At 41.4% G+C, this 21,737-nt stretch overlaps 1 protein-coding gene across 4 annotated transcripts in view; it reads right to left on the bottom strand.

Moving 5' to 3' along the window:
• Positions 1-526: 526 nt before the first annotated feature.
• LOC148371328 (teashirt homolog 1-like) overlaps positions 527-21,737 on the bottom strand; it is a 76,933-nt gene continuing 55,722 nt past the window's right edge. For all 4 annotated transcript variants that reach the window (XM_088329351.1, XM_088329352.1, XM_088329350.1 and 1 more), the window contains one exon: positions 527-4,642. In XM_088329351.1, coding sequence (XP_088185477.1) covers positions 1,455-4,642 — 3,188 coding nt within the window. In that variant the 3' untranslated portion in view covers positions 527-1,454. The remainder of the gene's footprint in view (positions 4,643-21,737) is intronic.

Genomic DNA, 21,737 nt, shown 5'->3' with positions numbered 1-21,737 from the left:
GCTATTTTTTAATTGTATTTTTACAACATTTACATGCTATCTAGCTAGCTTTTTATCATTCATTGGTAGCTATCAATATAAATTTTGGCCTCCTTTCTAGCTGGCTATCTAGATTTTTTATTTAGTTTAATTGATTTATTTACAACTTTTGCATGGTATCTCGCTAGCATTTTATCTTTTTTGGTAGCGATCAAGTCAAATGCTGGCCTCCTTTCAAGCTAGCTATCTAGAGTTTTTTTTAAAAGCTTCCTATATTGCTATTTAGATGGCTCTTTACTCTTTAGCTAGCTATCTAAACCCCTTTTAGTTTTTTACCCGTTTACCTTTTTAGCTTACTATCAAGCTCCTTTTTTTTTAGCTATTTAGCAAGCCTTCTAGCGAAGTTTCTATTTTAGATGTGCCCTTTGCGCTAATAAGCAACAAAAAGCTCTCAGCTTGAAAACATTTGGTGACCCCCATTCGATGCCCTTTTTAAAACAAATCAACATTTGGGGGGAAAAAAATGGTAAAGTAAGCAAAGACAGTGTAAAGTTGAAACCATGGCATTTATTTTCCAACGAAGGGCAAAAAAAAAGGCAAAAGAGCTAGATAAACTCAAGGAAAACGTTCAAAACTTTGTCTTAAAATCTTTTGTCGTTGTTACGAGTGCTTGTGTGTAAACATTATTAAAAGGAAAAAGTAAACGCAACAAAAAATATACATTTTCAGCCATCTTTCTAGAAAAAAACATTAAAAAAAATGACACGGTACAAATAATGTGGAATTGTAACAACACATCTGCTTGCCGATTATTTAACTTCATTCGTTATACAATGTTTACCCAACTAATGCAAATACTGTACATGTTGAATCAATTAATTTAATTACTTATTTTTTTCAAAGCAGCCATGTTATTTCTTCATTCCTTTCCACTTGTTTAAATAACCATAACATCAACTTTAAAGCATCCTTCAACTGCATCACCTTCATTTAATTTGCTGTCAATTAAACCCAAAAAAATGGAAGTCACCTCATTTGCCTGCCGCTTTACATTAAAACATGCACAAACAACCTCATAAATAATAAGCGAGCTGACCGTGACAGAAACGGGAGCGGCGGTGCGCCTTTCGGAACAACAGATGGACGATTCCCAAAGGCTCATTAAAGATGCAGAGCTCCACGAGCCTTCGTGGTACCATTTGCATCAACCCGGAAGGGATTTAGCCGAGGAAAACGGCAAGTGTCGTCACACCCGCGTTGTTTGACCGTAATGCATGACTGAGTAATTACACGATGTGGCGGAAAAATTGGCATATCGTTCTTTCGTTTTTTTTTTTGATTCGTAATCAAAAATGCAAAGGATAAACGATACACGTAAAGCAACCGTGTGTGCCGTGACGGCACTTTATACAGTTGCGGCTCTCTGTTCCCACCAGGTCCTTCATTTTGTTGCGACATAGGTCCCTACGGCCAAGTCACTGCCTGTTAAACTCTTTGACAAAGAGCAGGTGGTCCTCCGGCGACTTTCCGTGCGTCTTGCACAAGTGCAGTTTGATGGCGTGCTTGGTCACGAAGGTCCGACTGCATAGTTTGCATTGGCTCAGAGAGCCATCGTCATCATCGTATTCCGTGAACTCTGGCGGGCCCAGAGTCTTTTCGTCTGTTCTCCCCACCACCTGCTGCTCCAAGAATTCCAAGGACAGCTTGGAAAGGTCCTGCAGGGTGAAACCCAGGTGGGACTCCAGGTGGTGGATGTAGGAGGAAGGAGTTCTGAATTGGGAGGCGCAGTCACCGCAAAGAAAAAGTGGCTGGTCCGAGTCCACGTTCTTGAGGAACTTTGTGCTGCCCGTCCGCTTCAGCTGGTACTTTACATTGGCCAGCCAATGCGAGATGGTGGTCATGGAGAGGCCAGTGAATTTGCAGATATGCACACGCTCCTGGGGGCCCAAATCATTGATGACCAACTTGCCGTCTGAGGTCTCCCGCAGGCTGGAAACAAACTGAGCCTGTAGGATGAGGAGGTGCTGCGGATTCCAGTTGGACTGCCGGCCTTTCCTCCTTTGGATGGGGGACAGATCTTCTAGGCTGTCCTCGTAGGCCCCGCCTTCGACGTCAGACTTGTCCGAGATGGAGGACGGTGTGTTGGACTTGGGCGTCAAGCGGCCAGTCAGATTTTTTACCATATCTGATATGTCCATCAAAGCGTTCTCCCGCAGTGGCGGGGGAGAAGACTCTGACGTTCTTTTCGAGGTGGGCTGTCGAATGGGTGTGGTTATGTTCCTCGTTTTGGTCAAATCCATGGGTTGATCGTTGGTCTGGTAGTCGACTGCTTGCTCTGCCGGCTTGGTTAGTGGCGACTTGCCGTTGAGCTTGTAGAGGTCAGCAAAAGGGTCGCTGAAGGGTGTTGTCACCTTGGCGGCTTTTCCCAAGTGGGCATTCATGATGGACTGCAGGGCGCTGAGCGGGTTGACGAGCGGCTGCTCCGGGGAATGATCGGTGATGATGCTTAAGTTGTTGCAGCCGTCCTTTGTAAACTTTTTAGGTGACGTCGCTTCCCCTTTAAGGTGTAGATGTCTTCTGCTCTCTTTGCTTCTGCACTCTGTTCTTTCAGGATTGGGCAGAACCCGTTTGTCTTTACAATTTGGTGAGGGTGACTTGACAGATCTGACCTCTTCTTTTTCAGTCTTAACAAGGCTATTTCCAGTGACCTTCTCCACCAGTTTTTCCATAGCCTGCACATTGTTCTTGTGGTTGGGCGGTGATGACGGGCTTCCTGGCAACAGATCAGGAGGTGTCACTTTTAGGGAGTTACTACTGAATAAAGGCTGAATCTGCACACAAGAAGGCTGAGTGGACTTGAGGGAGCCCTGGAGCTGATAAGCAGCATGGATGCTGGGGTAACCACCCCATGTAGGGGTGCCCGTCTGGGCCTTGCTGATTGCACTTGAAACTGTGTTTGCTAATGACTTTAAGATGTCCAGTCCACCTTTAGGGGCCTCCTCCAAGTCTTCCTCTCTGAGATATTGGTATGACTTTGTTTTATCTGTCTTAACTGACTTCTCTGGCGGATCTTCCTTTTCTTCTTTAATTTTTTTACCCATTTCTGGCATTCTGGTGTCTCCCTCTGCCTTTTCCTCTCCCTCCTGCCCCTCCATATTCTCCTCATCGGGGCTTACCGGCTGCAAGGGGGAATCCGGTTGGGACTTCCCATTAGGAGCAGGGAGCTTGGTGGTTGTTGGAGGCAAGGGAATGGACTGAAATTTTTCCTCGCCAGCGGGATCGAAAACCAGCTGCTTCCCCTTTTTTGATGCCGAGTTGGTGACTTTGAGAAAGTGTCCCGTAACCATCATGTGCGCTGTCAATTGCTGCAAGGTGTCGTGGGAGCTGCCGCATTCCATGCACTTAAGGATTTGCGCTTTGCGAGCCTCGAACTGCCAGGTGTAACTGGCACCGTTCTGGTAACCGTAGCGGTTGTTGGGCGTGACGTAGGGGTTGGTAAGCCTCTGGTCTTTCTGTGTCTCTCCCAGCAGGACACTGGGGGACACTGAATCAGGGGAGCTCGGAGACATAATATCTTGAAACACCCTTTTTTTGGTGGGCGGGACAAGTTTGGAGGTGAGAGCTGGCATGGGTTCTTTCAGAGGCACTTTCTGATAGTGTTTTGTTTTGATCATGTGGACACTGAGATCCTGCAAGGACTCAAATGAGTGGCCGCAGTACATGCATTTGAGAACCTTCTGGGCATCCTCCTTACCCTCCATTTCCAGCAGGGAACGCTTGCGGGGTTTAGACCACTTCTTACTCCGATCATCTTCTGCGTCCTTATTATCATCGCGGTAGTGACCCGTCTCGTTCATGTGTATGGTCAAGCCCACCAGAGTGTCGTAGGCAGCGCTGCAGTCCTTGCATCTGAACTTACTTGCGCCTGTGAAAACAGGTCCATACAGTTTATTATTTTGCCTGTAGAGCTGCACGGTGCTGAAGAGACTCGGCTCGGGTAAAAGTTGGTAGGGTGTGTGCTGAAAGGTTTTGGCCAAAGCTGCCTGGTGCCAGTCATAGGCTAACCCTGGATTGACACCGGTGCAGTTGGAGGCCGTTCGTGATGTAGTGGTGGTGCTGGTATTTGTATTAGTGCTAGTGGAAGTGCTTAGTCGGCTTTTCATTAGGTTGTTTGCTTGGTTCTGGTTGCTAATTAGCCCATTGCTCTCACGGTGTTCACTTTTGTTGTTCTTGCCGGAAGCTCCATTGTCTTCTTGTTTACCTTTCAGCATATCTAAAGCAATGCTCGACCACGATGCCTCAGAGATCAAGTTTGCATAGACTGCTTTCATTTTGGCTAAACTGTCCTGCAAAGAGAGACCGTTGAGGGTTTCGGTGCCCTCTTCCAATTTCTCCTCCAACTTTTGCCGAGCGTTATTGACCGATGGTGGTGTCTTGAGGTCGGCCAAGCGGTCGCTGGCTGCGCTAAGCGGAGAGGCGTAACCAGCATCTGGGTTTGTGCCGTTGCTGAGCGGCGAGTTCTGGCAACTGTAGCCATTCCCGGCATCTTCGTCGTCATTGTACAGGTAATCGTTGTCCTGGCCATCCAAAGAGAGTCCATCATCCTGGAGGGGTTCCTCTTCATCAGCCTTGTCCGACCCAAACTCATCTTCAGGACCGTAAGCTAGGGAAAGCACAGAATCTTTAATTAATTGCAGGCAAATTTAGCTTTAATTATATATTTATATATAACATAAGAATGTCATAACATAACATAAGGATGTTGTATACAAAATCACTCAGGTCAGGAACGTCAAACTAATTTTTGGCATGAGTGTGGTTTTACCGCAAGTACGTAATTGCGTCATCATGTTATGTAACCCATTCATTTCAATGTTAATCAGTGCTAATATAAAAATTGCAGCAGGCACACATTTTAGTATTCAGTTACTGTACCATTTATGTCAAAATAATAGTCAAATTCGTGTCACAATGGCATTTTGTGGCAGTGAAAATAAATTTGGGCTTTCGATTTGACACATGGGCAGCACGGCGGCGCAGTGGTTAGCGCTTGTGCGGCACAGTTCATGTCATGGGAACCTGTCGTGGGTTCAAATCCAGCTCCAGACTTCCTGTGCAGAGTTTGTATGTTCTCCCCGTGCTTGCGTGGGTTTCCTCCGGGCACTCCGGTTTCCTCCCACATTCCAAAAACATGCATTTCAGGTGAATTGGCCGGTCCAAATTGTCCCTAGGTGTGAATGAGCGAATGAGTTGTCTGTCCCTGTGTGCCCTGCGATTTGCTGGCAACCAGTTCAGGGTGTCCCCTGCCCACTGCCCGGAGATGGGCTCCAGCCCCCCCGCGACCCTAATGAGAACAAGCGGTACGGCTAATGAGATTTGACACATGTATCTATAATTTACACTTGGCATAGTCAAAAGTAATGGGCCTTTTGTTCTTTCAAACTTCTCTATAAAATGAGGGGGAAAAAATGATACATGTTTACATTAAACCACCTTGTGATTCTATTACCGTATTTAGTATTAGATAACGCACATTTACTTTTTACATACAATATAACTCAAAGTTTGGCTGTGCGTTACACAATAGTTTTTTTCTAGTATACAGTATAATCGTATTTGTGCAATGATTTATCAGTCAAAAAATATTGCTGACCACAATCACAAAACATTGGATGCAACAGGAATTAAACCCAAGTCAATCCTAAACACTTAAACTCTGGGATTGTTGACGACAAAGGAAAAAGCATTAGATAGATAGATAGATAGATACTTTATTCATCCCCGTAGGAAAATTCACACTTCCAGCAGTCCAGCATTAAATACCCCTTCTCATCTTGTAATAGAGCATTATGGGAAAGAATTCAGCAAAAAAACAAAACAAAAAAAAAAACATATTGTACAATGTAATACCATGAAAAGGAATAATGTAATGATGAGATAAGATTGAGTGCCTTTTCCTGTGTCATCTACTATATATCCGTAGCGGTCTTGAGATTACACAGTGGATCTGGGCACACCATTACTGTTATTAATACTAATTCTTTTATTTCCGGGTTTCCGACATCATTTCCTTGTTCCACCAGGTCAACATTAACAAGGACATAGACAAGAGTTGGCAGGACTGTTGCATTTCCAAATCATCTCCATTCATGTCGAATGATGAACGAGGCAATGTCATAAGTTTCTTAAAGTGTTTATACAATGTATAAACAACTGCATCTTGTCATTCTTGTAATAATGGTAGAAGGATGTAAAGTTTATGCACATTATATTCTCAAAATCATTGGCACATGTTCTCTATACATTGCATTCTATTGAGGCAGTTTTTACCATCCAAAGGAGGAATTAAAGCTTCAATTACACGCCCCCTGTGGTCACGGTCTTTCTTTGGTGTTTTAATGCTGTTTCGTATCAATGACACTAAAGTTAGAGAATGGAGAAAACAGGATGCCGTCATGAAATATATCAACGCAAAATAGCACAACAGGGGAAACGACTCTGGTGTATCTGATCATGAATCCAAAGGACATTAAATCAATGCATTGTAAATTTACATTTGGTATTTTGATAGTTTACATTGTCAAAACATTATTTTAATCATGGCTGCACATATTCAATAACATCAGTTCGGGCTGAGAAAAAGCAAAACAGAATTTCATAGCGATTGTTAATAAAAAAATAAATTAAAAAAATAAATGAGGTCTTGGGAATTCTACCACCAGATCAGAAGTGCAAGGTCACATTGGAAAAGTGACAATTCCTCAATTTGACTGGATGTGCATGCACAATTTGGCATCCAAATCAACGGACATTGCGCGAGGACGGGCAGGCATGCCAGTTTTGCGCTTGGCCGAGTCGTGGCTGGCAGGGAGGAGTGGACTTGGCAGCGGCAGTGGAAGTCTTCTCAGCGTGAGGCGAGGGAAAAACGCTGGCGGACATGACAGCTTGGTCCCGCTTTGAAAGACGCCTGACTGAAAATGAGGCGTCGGTGTAAAGAAACTAAATATTTCTATGAGGGGAGGAGGGGACAAAAAAAAAAAACCTAACCCCTATCCCTCCCCCAAATCCATCCCGGGTAAGATGCTTGTCTGAGGTGCCAGAATGAGTCTCCACCAAGGAGGCAGATGTGCTGTCAACTTCAAACAGCGTGTTGCACGCCATCCGATAATAAGAGTGGACATAATACCTGATGTGTGTGAGGTGCCAGTCACAGCTGCCTGGGAAAGGCTGGATGTTCGACAGTTGCAACCACCCTCCCTTTTCTTTTTTTCTTTTCTTGCATACTTCGTAGGCAGAAAAGCTCAAACATCAGTTTTTGTGTGCAAAAATTAAACATTTTAAGTATTGGTCAAGAGTTTTTCACAGGGTTCTTACACCTTTTTCATGGCCAAATTTAAGCACCTTTAAAATGACTTTCAAAGCCAATTTTCTAATTTCCCCAGTACCATTAAAAAAAAAAATCTGGTGTAAATTATGTATTTTGCAAAGCCACAACTACATCTGCGATTTATATAAGCGATTTGTAATCTTACTTGTGCAATTATCAAAACACATTATTTTTAGACATTAAGTACAGTAATCCCTCGGTTATCGCGGTTAATGGGGACGAAAACCACCCGCGAAAAGTGAAAATCCGCGAAGTAGCGACGCCCCTTCAAAAATGCTTAAAATATATATTTTTTTGTAAAAAATTTTTAAACCCGTGAAGCTCTGAACCCGCGAACGTGGAACCGCGAAGCTCTGAGGTCCCACTGTAAATCATAAATATATTTTCGAGAAAGATGTCTTCGCCCTACAGGTGTTGTAACGATGGCTATAATAGTACTATGTAACTTACATTATAAGTTGCAGGAAGTTCTTTCTATTACAATTTTCTACTGGGAAACACGACATTCCTTTTTTTGCATAATAAATGTATAATTGATAAGTAATCCTTGAACTAATACACTTTTTATAGTGCCCTTTTTAAGTGTAGCATGTACCTGTCCTCTTGGGCACTATGTATTGGGCGATGCCCGACAAACTAATGCCAGCTGCCATTAATCATGAGAGACGAAGAAATGCAAAGGCAAAGCAAAGCCGTTAAAGAGCAGTGTCAGCAACATTTTCAAGCACACTTGCAATTCACCCAAAATTCAAGCACTCTTCAATCTTTGAAAATCAACTTTACAATTCAAGCATTATCAAATATGTCAAGGACCCGTACGAACCCTCAACAGAGCTCGACAACAGTAGCCGAGAGACGGGCACTGGAAAAGCTGCGGTCAATCATGGACAATTCATCACATCCACTACACAGCATTATCTCCAGACAGAAAAGCAGCTTGAGCGACAGACTGCTGTCACTGTCTTGTACCACGGACAGACTGAAGAGATCTTTTCTTCCTCATGCCATGAGGCTCTTTAACTCCACCCGGCGGAGTAAAGGCCCACATTAAACCACACTCCCTACATTGCATATTACCATACTTTTATTGCAGTGTGTATTTTATGTAGCACTATTTAAATACTCTATACAACACGCTACAGTGGGTATTAGCGCGTCACATTGGGTATTTGTATATTGTATTCCTTTTGCTTTATTATCGTATTGTTCTCAGCGAAGGGATGCTGCTGGAAATGTGAATTTCCCTGCGGGGATGAATAAAGTATCTATTTATCTCTATCAGTGGTACCTCTTTAACGGGCTTAATTCATTCTAGGATCGTTTTTGTGGCTTGAATTGCTCATATAATGAGCACATTTTCCCTTCCTTTAAAAATAAAAACAAATTGGAAAGTCCTGTCTTCCCCAAAACATCACGGTTGAGCCTTAATTAAATATAAAAAGAATCTGCCTGACAACTAAAAACACATGAAATGATGAAATGATCTGCATTTATATAGCGCTTTTCAAGTCAATGACTTCCCAAAGCGCTTTACAATGTGCTCCACATTTCCAAATAGCGGCCTTGCAGCCACGCTAACCTGTTTATTGGGGATATTAGGGGTTCAGTGTCTTACCCAAGGACACTTCGACATGTAACACGGAAGAGCCGGGATTCGAACTGGGATCCCTTGATCCCGAGACGAACGCTCTACCTCCTGAGCTACTGCCGCCCCTTTACATCTATTAAAAAAAAAAACAGTAGCGATCAATATGATTCTAACAAAATACGTTTTTTATGGCACTGTAACAAATGTGTGTGCATGGTGCGGAGAAAGGGGGCGCAATTGCCTTATCGACCGATCTTGTCTCGTTCACCTGTAGCAGACGACAACGTCATCGTGGATTGCTCATATTGTTGCGGTATTTTTTGAAAGACCATCTTGCTGGAGTAATTAGGTGCCACATTGTGTTTGTAAGGTTTATTTAGTATCACTTAGGACAGATGACTTATAACTTAGTAAGGTGAGCTATTGGCGTAAGTTGACAGGTATGAGATCGAGAGACTGTTGATGATATATACCGTAAATTCCGGACTATAGAGCGCACCCGATTATAAGCCGCACCCACGACATTTTATGAGGAAAACCGATTTTGTACTTACACAAGCCGCACCTGTATATAAGCCGCATGCGCCCGCTTTAAAAAAATGTAACACAAACACAAAATTAACCCAAACCCGACTTTACGTCCCGCGATTGAAACTGAATGTCCTTCATAAAAGTACACAGACCAAAAATCACAGCCGGCAAAATGAACGGAAAATGATACCGGTAGTTATGATTTGATGCAGACCTGCAGAGTCCAGGTCCCGTTGAAAGTAATCCAAGGAAATAAGTGTATATTTCCAAAAGGGTGGGAAGAATATATATCCACTATTGTCCGCCGCGTCCACAAACACTCACCCACTTCCCGTCAGCCCGCGTTTTCCTCGCCCCTTCTTTTTTATTCGCCCGTGCAATACATATCAGAATAAGTGTCTGAAATAAATACATTACAAAAATATACAGTTGCAAATACATATTATACATGGTTACACATATTTAAAAAGAAAGACGGTACACCGAGAGTTTTCAAAGCTTTAATAATAATAATATAACGTGCTTTGTTTTGCTTTTAATATAGGTGTACGAAGTGTTTTAGCCCTTTTTTTATATTTTTACAATTTCATGTTAGCGTAATCTTTCGTACGGAAGATTACGATAACGCGAACGTACGATTAGCCTGGGTTAGCTTTATGTTTACATTAAACATTCAAGGTAAACATTCAGGGTGTTGGAACGGATTAAAACGATTTACATTATTTTTAATGGGAAAAATGATTTTTGTGATCGAACAAATCGGTTTTCGAACAGGGTTCTGGAACGGATTATGGTCGAGAACCGAGGTTCCACTGTATGCAAAAGCCAAGAAGTTGCAGTCTTCCACGGCGCATATATTCCACAGGTTTAAATCTTACCTTTTGTACTCGAGCGCCGTTGGAAAAATTACATAAATTGGCCGCATCACTGAATAAGCCGCAGGGTTGAACGTTTGGGAAAAAAGTAGCGGCTTATAGTCCGGAATTTACGGTAAACACTTAAAAATAAAGTTACTTTAACTTTAAATGCCAGTAGTAATTTGAATGCACAAACTGGGTGAGGTAATGCTGGCATTATGCAGTCACGAGCGGTAAATGGTCTTGAGCGGTCTCCAGTGGTAGCCTTTGGGACTGCTCAGGAACTGGACTTTCTTCAAATAGCGAGAACGATTTTTGAAAAACAAAACAAAAACAATACATAAACCAAAATCCTCATATATAGACGTGCTCGTATAAGGAGGTAGCACTCCAATGGATTCAAATCTAAGATAACAAACAAGCAAATAGGGAAACAACATATGAAAGGTGATAGTGGGACGGCATAAAGCAACCTAAAAAACGCTTCTCCAATGGAGAACCCCCAAATTAAAAAAGATCTGCAAGTGCCACCTCCGGCTAATAAAACAAGATGCTGACGCGGCTCCTTTGGGCGGAACAAAAGACAGCAAGGGGGGTTGTATTAAAATGGAGGTTTCTGTTGTGGTTGTCAGTCAAAAATGTACACTTGGGAAGGGTGTGGGAATGAAGCTTAACAATAGCAAGCACGCTCACAAGTACAGGAGAGTTTTCAGGCCTGGTATTAAAGTGTTGACACACTGGACTATAAGGCAAACCCAAAGACCCTAAATCAGATAGCAATTTGAATGTGTGTCTTATCGTTTCCCCTTATATGCAGACACAATTAGTAGCTGACTAAGGACATAGATAGTTGTTGACAATTTCACAACTTTTAATGCAACATGAATTGAGCCCAGTTTGTTGCGATGAGAGCACCAAATCCTATCCACAACACCGCCAGAGATACGTATGAGACATTATCGAACTAATTTTAGTGACAGTGCCATGTATGTTAGAGAAATGAGAAATCAAAGTAATAACAAATCGGTACATCATTTGGTTTCAAATGGTTCCAAACAAAGCATTGCATGGGACGAGTGTTTTAAATGTGTGTGGCCATGCGTTTATTCATATCAGGACGACAATTATTTACCACAATGCATTTCTTTTTATTCAGGTCTAAATAAAGTTTGCTTCATAAAGAATTTGTGAGTCGGCGATACAATACTGCATTTTAGTGGTACCCAACCTTCTCTCTACCACAGACTGTGGACTTTAAAGTCTGACATTTTCCCACCCAATAACAACATCAACAATTTGGTACTGTGACTAAAAAATAGTGTATTGATGATATAAAAGCTAATGCCTTTTTCTGTGTCATATATATCCCAAGTGATCCAGTGGATAGGATCCCCACCGCGATCCGGGTTTGCATCCTGTTGCATCCAATGTTTTGCAATTGTGATCACTGATACATTCTGAGAGATCAATTAATGCACAAATATGGTACTTTTTATTTTGGTATTTTTTAATGGTTATTGTTCCATCTTCTTTATTCATTATCCGTTATCGGTCAATTCATAATACGCTACAAAGCCTAGGAGCCGGGACTCTTACTCTCAGCCAAAAGGCCAAGCTAAGGTCCTAGCCTTAAAGCCTTGCTGCGATCAGTGCGAATGCACCGTTCCCGGACGTACTGCAATACCGGGCCGATGCGTGGAGTGGACATAGCAAGCTCTTATTCCATCTCCGGATCAATTATCCGTTATCGGTGATTTTCATAACTGCGGCACAACTTTGTTTTAACTGCAGGAGATTGTGTTTACATAAGAGCATACCATTAAAAATATACCAATGGTCATTCTAATATGTCGTTTTATGTGTGTGTGCGATGCCATCTGTGTTTAGAGTGCAGCCTGTCATTATTGGCGCGTAAATCCAGGATTTCCTGCTGCAGACAGGTGACACCGCAGTGGGACACCACAACGCCCCCTCATCACAAAGGACAACATTCCTTCCCCAGGGCAAGGAGACATACATGCGAGGTCTTCTAAAACATTATGTCCCTCAGAGATGTACGCAGACATGCTGGACTGACAAAGAGTACAAATACACAAGTGCGGGCTATGATATAAAGAAGTGGTCGGCAAACAACGGGCCGGGAAGGAAAGTTGCCTTATTCTTTGTTTATACAGTATACGTACATAAAATAACTCAATGTTTGGGTATGCGTTATACACAAAAATTTGCACTAGTTGATTACAGAATTTGAACAATGATTGATCAGTCGAAAAATAACGGTGAGTACATTTGTACAACATTGGATACAACGGGAATATAATCCAGATCGCAACAGTGAGTGCACCAAATCCTAAACACTAGACCACTAGGGATGTATAGTACAAAGGAAAACGCTTAAGATTTTTTTCTCATCATCACACTATTTTTAATCATGGTACCACGTTGTTAATTACGTTGGGCCTATTAAAAACTAAATACCAAAATATAATTTACAATGATTTTGTTGTTCTTCAAAGTACCATTCATCATCAGATTTTATTTCCCCTTGTCGTGCTTTATTATTTTTTTTATTGATATATAACTTTCAGGTTGACCGTTTCTCAACTGGTCTGACTTGAGGACCCAACATCCAATCCAGCTGACCCAAATAATAATAAAAAAACCTCCACTTCTCAAATGTATTGAATAAAATGCAGTTTTAACCAGAAATAGAAGAATATAGTCACATTTAAAAAACAAAATGACCAAAACAACTTTAATATTATTCCTTTCAATACTCAATTAGCTGTATTTTGAATGAAATCCAAAATGCTTAAAGGCAACGAAAAAGCATGAAAGTAAAAAGTGCAACATTTTTGTTGGGTCTGGCGGCTCTTTTGCTGTACACAAAAAAGGGAACTGCACTTGAGCGGCTGCAATGCATTATCCATGATCACATATTGCTAAGAGTAAATGTGTCCTTTTTTTCATGTTCTTTTTTTCCATCTACTGTTGAGTATTGTTGGCCCTCAGTTATTTTTGTTTTTGTAGAGTACAATTTTACTCACTTTCTTGGCAAAGAACAGTCAGAATGGTCGATTTTATTTCAAGTGTAAGTACAGGTATTTGGGTTTACGGGGATTAAAAAATGTTGAGGGGGACAATTCAAAACTCACTTGACCTTAGCAAAGTTGTCAAAGCAAGTACATTTGGGCCAGTTTACTGACTAAAAGCTAGAATTTGCCTAATGTATCCCTCCATCCTAGATTACTGGAAAATTCTCACGGATATGTTCATGGAATGGAACAAGAAGTTAGACATTTTGTAACAGAGCCATAGAGGTTCGATCGCGCCCCCAAAGAATCCAGCCCGCGGGTATAAAAGCCCGAACCAGTCTGATCCTTACCAAATAACTTGATTTGAGGGACTAGCCCGAAACAAACCAGAATTTTCACATTTGATTTGTGAGGACTTAGGAGGAGGAAGGAACTGTCATTTTGGACGACTACCCCCCCCCACTACGCACCTGCTTCTCCGTGTCCGACAGTGCTGCTGAATGCATGCGCTGCAAAGCTTGCATCCTCCACAAAGAGAAAGAAACATGACAACAAATGACTGATGAATTAAAAAAATTAAAATAAAATAAAAAAAGGCAGCGAGAGAAGCCCGGCCTGATCCTGAACGTCATGATCAACATTGTAGGGTCCGGTTTGGCCTAAAATCTTACCTCTGCAGAGCCAGTCAGTGGATTTGATGCAAAAAAATTAAAATAAAAAAAAATAAAATTCCTTCACCAAATCGTTTCGGACACAGCTGCATCTGCCCATTTTTTTCAAAGATTACTGAGCTACTTCTGCCTGTCCAAAGTGCTTTCTTCCCCAATAAAGTAGCACTTGTCATACGTCAGATTTTTCATGTCACGCCGACCAAAACAATCAACTTCCCCAGCGCATGCGGACACACACGCACGCACGCACACACACATACGTAAACACACCTTCCAATCTCCAACGCGTCTTCATTTATTCATGTCGTCTCGACCAAGAGGGCAATCCCGCCTCTCATTTGCAGCGCTAATGTCCAATTCCGCCGGCTTCACCCCCGCTGATTTACCCGCTCGGCGCCCCCTCGTGCACCATTTAGTGAGCGACCCCCTCTCAGCCCCTTATTTCCCCTCGCTCCCGTTTCGCTTTGTCACCAGGCCCTCTATTCGCTGCCACTCACCCCTGATGCCTTTGGACAGGCCTGATCAGTGCGTGTCACTGACCTACAGGGAGGTAGAGGCTGTAAATAAAATGACATTATTACTTCCCGCGTCCTACAGGCACAGGAAAGACAATTATGCCCAAGTCTGAGCACGTCACGTTGCCTCGGTTCTCTGTGGGACGCTCTATAGCGAACCATTTTGTGACAACCCACCAAGGGAGCAGGCCTAACAAGGCCCAAAAACATGGTTTGGATCAGAGGTAAGATTTTAAGTCCAAGTCTGAAAAATGTCAATCATTGCGTTCAGGTTGGGCTACTTTTTAATTAAATGCATGTTTCTAACTAGAATGGCTTTGTGCCATAAGAGCATCAGGATTGGCATGGTCGTTAGCACATGAGAATGGAAAACCTATAGAGCAAGTCCAGATAGAAGCTAAATCCTTAAATGGGGGTACAAACAGCCCAAATATGTAATTATCTACCTATATTGTTTGGAAAAGATTGACCTCAAGATGAAACTAGTCCAAAGAGAAAAGAAAAAGAAAAGAAGAAAAAAAAGAGCCTGAAAGTTGAAAGCAACTGTTAAGTCATCCTCCTGCTCTTGCAGTTAAGTCAACAAAACCAAAAGTGGTGAGTTGGCCTTTATGGCATTTTTCAATTCTTGGGTAACCTACCTCACTGTGAAAGATGGTGGTCAAGTTTAAACTCCTTCCCCCTTTTCTTAGATGAGTAGCATTCTAACCATCAATTTCACAATGTAGCAAATTCTTAAATTGTAGATTTTAAATAGTTGGGAAAGGATTAGCCCCCAAATTATTTTGTGTCATATTTGCACATTCCAGGCTTATTGCGTAAAGCTTAACCAAAAATATGATCTAAGAATCAACAAAATGTGAGACACAATTGTGACTTTGAACCAAATTATTTCAACATTTTATATGATAATTACAACAAAAAAGTGAAAAATAGGTGTTACAAAATAATGGCCACCAGTTCTCTCAGCTTAGCCAACTTACTTTTGAAGGATCCAATGTCGACTTAAATGACTTACAATGCACCTTTACCAAAACTACAATATTTAGGACCTTCAGAATGTGTTAAAAATGTAGGAGTTATATTTTTTTATTCTGAGTTCAATTGTATTACACATTCAAGAATATAGCCCATTTCTCTCTCAGGCAAACACGGAGGTGCGTATGCTCTTATACCATCTAGTTTAGATTATTGTAATGCCCTGCTCCCTGGTCTTCCCAAAAATAACATTGCCAGCTTGCAGCTACTACAAAATTAAAATAAAATGTTGCAAGAAAAGTGTTCGACTGGTAACATTTCTGGACTTGGGTGTCAAAACAAAGTCAGGCTAACTTGAGCAAATTGTTAACTTTCTAGGTAGAACCCAGTAGCCAGGAAGTTGATTAATCATTTACAAGAATGCAAACTACCAGAAGTGTTCATTCCTTTACGAAGTCAATATTTGACTGTAGTAATACTATTTTTCATAATTGACGTTCCTCACAGAGAAGTAATCAGGTTGAAGGTTTTCCATGTTTATGTTCCTTATTTTCACACACATTTTGATTTCACCTACGAGCGATGGAGCATCTTCCCAGTCTTGCTCGCGACTAAACATCTGCTCTCATCACCTAGCAACTAACCGCTTGACAGATGACCCCGAAAAGATAGATAATTACCATGAATCATCGACAGCAACTTGGACAATGAGGAGCGGAAAAGCATCGACAGACCAGCAACTTTTTGTGATCGGGAAAACAGCTCTGACACAGTCAAAGACAATAGAAATTATGATTAAAAAAAAAAAAAAGAAACCCGAGCAGGTCCTTGGACTATGAATAGAGGCGCTGAAATGGAACTTTTCAACTAGGGACCCGAGAGGCGATGAAGAAAACAAATTGAAGGTCCGATGACGGAAGCGTGATACTCATATACAAAATTCAAGGTTCAGTTCACAGCTACCTTAACTCCTTCAATGCCATAAAGTATAGATATGTTTCAATAAGCATTGTCCCAGAGTCCCAAAGCTTATACAAATATGATTTTCTTTTATTTTCAGAAACTATTTTAAAAGGTTTGGTGCTGCTCATTGGTAAGAATCAAGACTAAAAAAAAGATTTTAGTTTGATAAATCACCATTAGATGGCAGGAGTAGCTTTGATCAGATCTTTGTCGAGAATTCCCAACTTCTGAGTGTCTCTTCCGGTATATTAGTTTTCATTTCCATTTTCTTTTTTTCTTGAGCAGTACTTTTTGTCTTATTTTTCCTTTTTCTTGCGAAAAAGTATGTGTAGGCAGCCCTGTATGGCGAGTAAGCATAGTGAAGCAGTAGGGTGAAAATCGCGAGATATGGCAATTCACTATTCAGCAAACCTTGTTCCTATCGAAAACAGATGAGGAAGTCCCATCGTCATCGTCTGGTCAGAGAGAAATGGCTTTTCCAGCGAGTCCGTAGATCGTCGCACAAGGGAACGCAATCACTAAGGTGACCAAAAGTTCATGCATCATTCATTCAGTACATAGTTCATGCATCAGTTCAGTGTTCTTCAATAAAATGCTATTTTGCAAGCAAAATGCCCTTGTGTTAAAAAAACGCGTTGTTTAGATATTGAATGTATCACAAATGCAAAAAAAAAAACGTTTTCTTGGAAGCAAGTATTTTTAAGAAACAAGCAAAGTTCAACCCTAACCCTAACCCAGTAAAAGCTGCAAAACTCTTTTTCAAATGAAAAATGAGGAGTCTACCTTACATTTGACATGTTTTCCGCCTTTATAGCTAAGGAATACATTTTTATGTAGGCCTTTGAATAAGATTCAAAATGTTAAAGATTGGCTGGCACTAGCTCTTACAATTTGAGAAAAGCGTATGGAATTGAATGAGTTCACCGCCAAGGTGGTCGAGGAACCATTTCTTGGTGTGTGTCTTACAGCCCATCCCTCTCTAGGCCATTTTTAGGGGTTTGCTCCCCCACATGAAACAGATAAAATGTAGTATGCACCAATACTATCTGTTTAGTCAAGTAGCTTAAGTTTTAATTGATTTCCAGTCCAGTTCTAAGAACATGTAAAAAAACATGTTATTGATTTTTTTCCATTTTTATAGACCCCCAAAAAATAAACACTAAGCTTATGCAGGCAAGGTTGATGCAAACATTAATGACTAGCGATGGTAAGTTGGTGTGAGGGCCAGCAATTGTTGCTGCATACGAGGCATTAGTACTGGTGCGGCTAGCAAAACCCAATTAAACTTACCAATATAAACACGAGGAATATAACTTGGAATAATAACCCAGCTAAAATGTCTAATTACCCAAAGAGCCAAGAAATAAGGAAGCATTACCAAGGTTGCTCGTACAACAAAAATATTTCCTTGATTGACATTTGCAGATACTAAACATTTGAAAAAAGGAACACGAAAAGCACATCAAAGTGACTTTGGGGAAATAAATTAGAACCACAAAAAAGTCTCTGGGCGGAAGTCTGCTCAAGACGACCAAAACGTCCCCAAATATTTTGAGCTCTTTTAACCGCATGTGTCACCAGGGAAATTCCGCCGTTTGTGCACCGTGAAAGCCACTATCCTTTATGCATAGCCAACTTCCCTATTGTTTGTATGTCAAAACCATACAACATGAGTTTTTATAATATATTTATTTACAAGGAAAATGATTGCATTGCCTACAGTAGATCTATAAAGCAGGAGTCACCAACCTTTTGAAACTGAGAGCTACTTTTTTTTAGCGAAGGGCTACAAGTTTGGTATAGGGGAAAAGCTGTCTCTTATTCTGTCCTTGTTATAAGGGGACCCGTATCGCCTATCGTAGGGTAACAGGTCTAAAAGGTAGTGGCCTGGGTGAGAAGAATCCTTTATAGTCATGTGACTATGCATGTCTGCCTGTGTCGGCTCAAAGCAGCTTCCCAGCCACAGCGAGGCAGGAAAAGAGGAAGCCATCCTTCATCGGAGCACAATATCCGACTGCGGACAGACAACCCAGGGCTGTGCGGGTGTGGAAAAGGCCCCTCCCTTCGTTTCCCTCCTCTAAAAAAATGGACTCTATCACAAACGTTTAGCCAAAGACGCATCAATGGCAACCTCTATAGGAATGTGAAAAGACGCTGAGGTTGAGTGAGGCAAGCTAGTATGTATGAGAGGCCGTTTGAGAAATAAATCATACTTGCCTTCACATATAACATTGTACTCTCAAACATGCACCACTATCCTCTCATGCCCCTGCACAAACATGACTATACTCTCTCACTCATATTACACTCTCTCGCACACACTTCAATACTCTCAAACACACAGTATTATAGACTCACACAGACACTTCTGTTGTTTTTCACACACAATTAAAATTGCTATCACATTAGGGTTTTTTTCACACCTCGTGTAATGTTCACTTCACCTCTCAGTGTTGTTTTACCTGGGGTACTTTTGGTAACAACCGTGATGCAAACTGATCTGTGTGTATATGTTGTACAGTTTGACGTCAAAATGGAGTTAATCCCTGAATAGTAATGTGTGTAAGAGATAATATAATTTTGAGTGTTTGAGAGTAAGTAATATGTGTGACATTATAGTAATGTGTGCAAGAGAGTATAGTTATGTGTATTTAAGTATGATAGTATGTTTAAGGGAGTATAGTAGTGTATTCGAGTATAGTTGTATGTATGAGAGTATAGTAGTGTGTTATAGAGTGTAGTAGTGTTTGTGCATGTACAGGTATATGACTGCACGAGAATGTAGTTGTGCATGTGTGAACTTATAGCATTATATGTGAGAGCGAGTATGATTTACTTCTTAAACGGCCTCTTGGTTGTTGTACTTTGGCTGCTTTTGGTAACCATGGCGATGTACACTGACCTGTAAGTGCAAGTTGTACAGTTTGCAACAAACTGGAGTTACTCCCAGTGTAGTAGTATGTGTTCGAAAGATTAGCAGAGCACAGCGCACTTTACTAATCGGGCACACCTTGATTTGATGCACACATACAACACAGAATACATGTACATAGTCTTTGCCTTTTTGTATATACTCACTATACTGTTAATGACAATAAAGACGATCTTAAATCTAATATATGTGAGACTATCGTGGTATGTGTTTGACAGCATACTCGTGTGTATGAGATTATGGTAATATGTGTAAGAGAGTATAGTAGTGTATGTACGAGAGCATAGTAGTGTGTACACGAGAGTTTAGTGGTGTGTATGAGAGAGAGTGTAGAGTAGTATGTGTGATAGTACAGTCGTGTGTATCAGAGTATAGTAATATGTATAAAAGAGTATAATAGTGTTTGCGCATGGTTATGAGTCTCGATGAGAGTATAGTTGTGTGTGAGAGTATGACGTTATATATGAGAGCAAGTATGATTTACTTCTTAAAGGGCCTCTTATAAGTATGTGCTACTACGACACATTGTGCAAACGTGCATGTGCGAGTTGGGAGGTCAGGTGCGTGCTCAGAGAATGTGCGTCAAGCCGCGTGGGAGGGAGACTGATGTATGTCAGCTCGCATCTGCAGGCCCGGCGAATAAATTAGGCTTATGAAGACAAATGAACGGGCCGCTTGAAAGAGGAGACGATGGGAAGGGAAGGAGTAAAGGGGTGTTGGTGGACCGCAGGGGTGGGGGCAAGATCAGAGAAGAGGACGTGATGAAGGAGGAAGAGGGGCGTATGTTGGGATTGTGGTGGCTTGCATGCAAAGAGGGATATTTAATACACGTTCAGTGAGTTTTGTTTAGTTACGTTTGAGATTCTTGTTCATATATCTAGCAGAAGGAAAATAAAGATTTTTTTTTCTGTACTCAATACCATTGTTGGGAGTACCACCTAACAAATTAACACAATTACTTTCTTAGTAAATAGTACTGTTACGTGTTATTACACTCAACGTCCTCGCCCTCAGACTGCGAGCAGTGAGGGTGGGGGCTCAGCCAAACTCCCAGTACTTACCACCATCCATGGGGGTTCCACAGGGATATGCGCTGAAACCGTTCCTGTACACACACTTTACACCAATGACTTCCGCAGAATTTTACCCACCACAACATATTTAAAATACTCAAACGACACAGCCATTCGTGCATTCCTCTCTGACAGTCAATCCATCTTTGACAACCATAACACAATCAAACATTTCACAGAATCATGCAGAGCCGCTCCGCTTGGAATCAATGTCAGTAGAACATAATAAATATGGTTCAACGGCCCCTTATCCCAACACCCCACCACAAAAACAGTTGAAACAGTGGAGACCTTCAAGTACTTTGAAGTAACACTGGTTGAGCAACTCACCTTTGATGAGCACACCAAGGACATTCAAAAAAGGAGTCAAAAAAAATGTCAGTAATCCGTAAACTTAAAGGACCCAAGGTTGCACCTCATCTCCTGTTAGTACGGTACCATCTCATTGTTCAACTTATCCTCCTACACTGCTCTACATGTATTTTCACTATGCTCTATGGTACAAATCGGACCAAACTCACACGTTTCACATACCCAGCAGCTTCTATCATCAGCCTACCCACACCCAACCTCTCAGACTTAAATAACAGGCCTATTATGTGACTGGCAAGCGCAATAGTCCATGACATCACTTACCCGCTACACCGTTACTTCATCCCAATACAATCGGGACATAGATACAGAAAAACACGATTCAGGAGGGCCCGCCTAGGGAAAAGCCTGATCCTCTTTCCCAATACCTTTCTAAACAACAGGCCGGACTATGAGCACCATACCAAAATCAAATTTACAATGTATTTATTTAATGTCCATCAAAGTCCAATTCATTTTCAGATACAATAAAGACTTTTTTCAATTGTCGTGCCCGTTTTAGCTACTGTGAATAAAGATACGGTGATGAGATAAAACCGTATGCTTTTTTTGTGTCATCTCCAACCCTAGTTGTCTAGTGATTACAGAGTGGATTTATGCTTACTATTATTAGTATTGTCCGTGTTATAATCACTAATACTGTACCAACATTTGGCCGGGCGCCAAGAATATTGTCAGACCTAAGACAGGTCCGTGGTACAGAAAAGGTTATTTTACATGATGCAAATACCAACACCAAAAACATGGTAAAGATGAACGAAAAAAAAAAATAATCGGAAAAATTATAACTTCCAGGCTTCTAGCGCCTTAAGAGGTTACAAGATTTACTGAATAATTAAACAACAAAACCAAAGTCATG

Source organism: Urocampus carinirostris, chromosome 2 (assembly GCF_059441175.1).
Source record: "Urocampus carinirostris isolate Australia breed hairy pipefish chromosome 2, RoL_Ucar_1.0, whole genome shotgun sequence".
Lineage (NCBI taxonomy): Eukaryota > Metazoa > Chordata > Actinopteri > Syngnathiformes > Syngnathidae > Urocampus > Urocampus carinirostris.
This window is presented reverse-complemented; position numbering and strand designations above follow the sequence as displayed.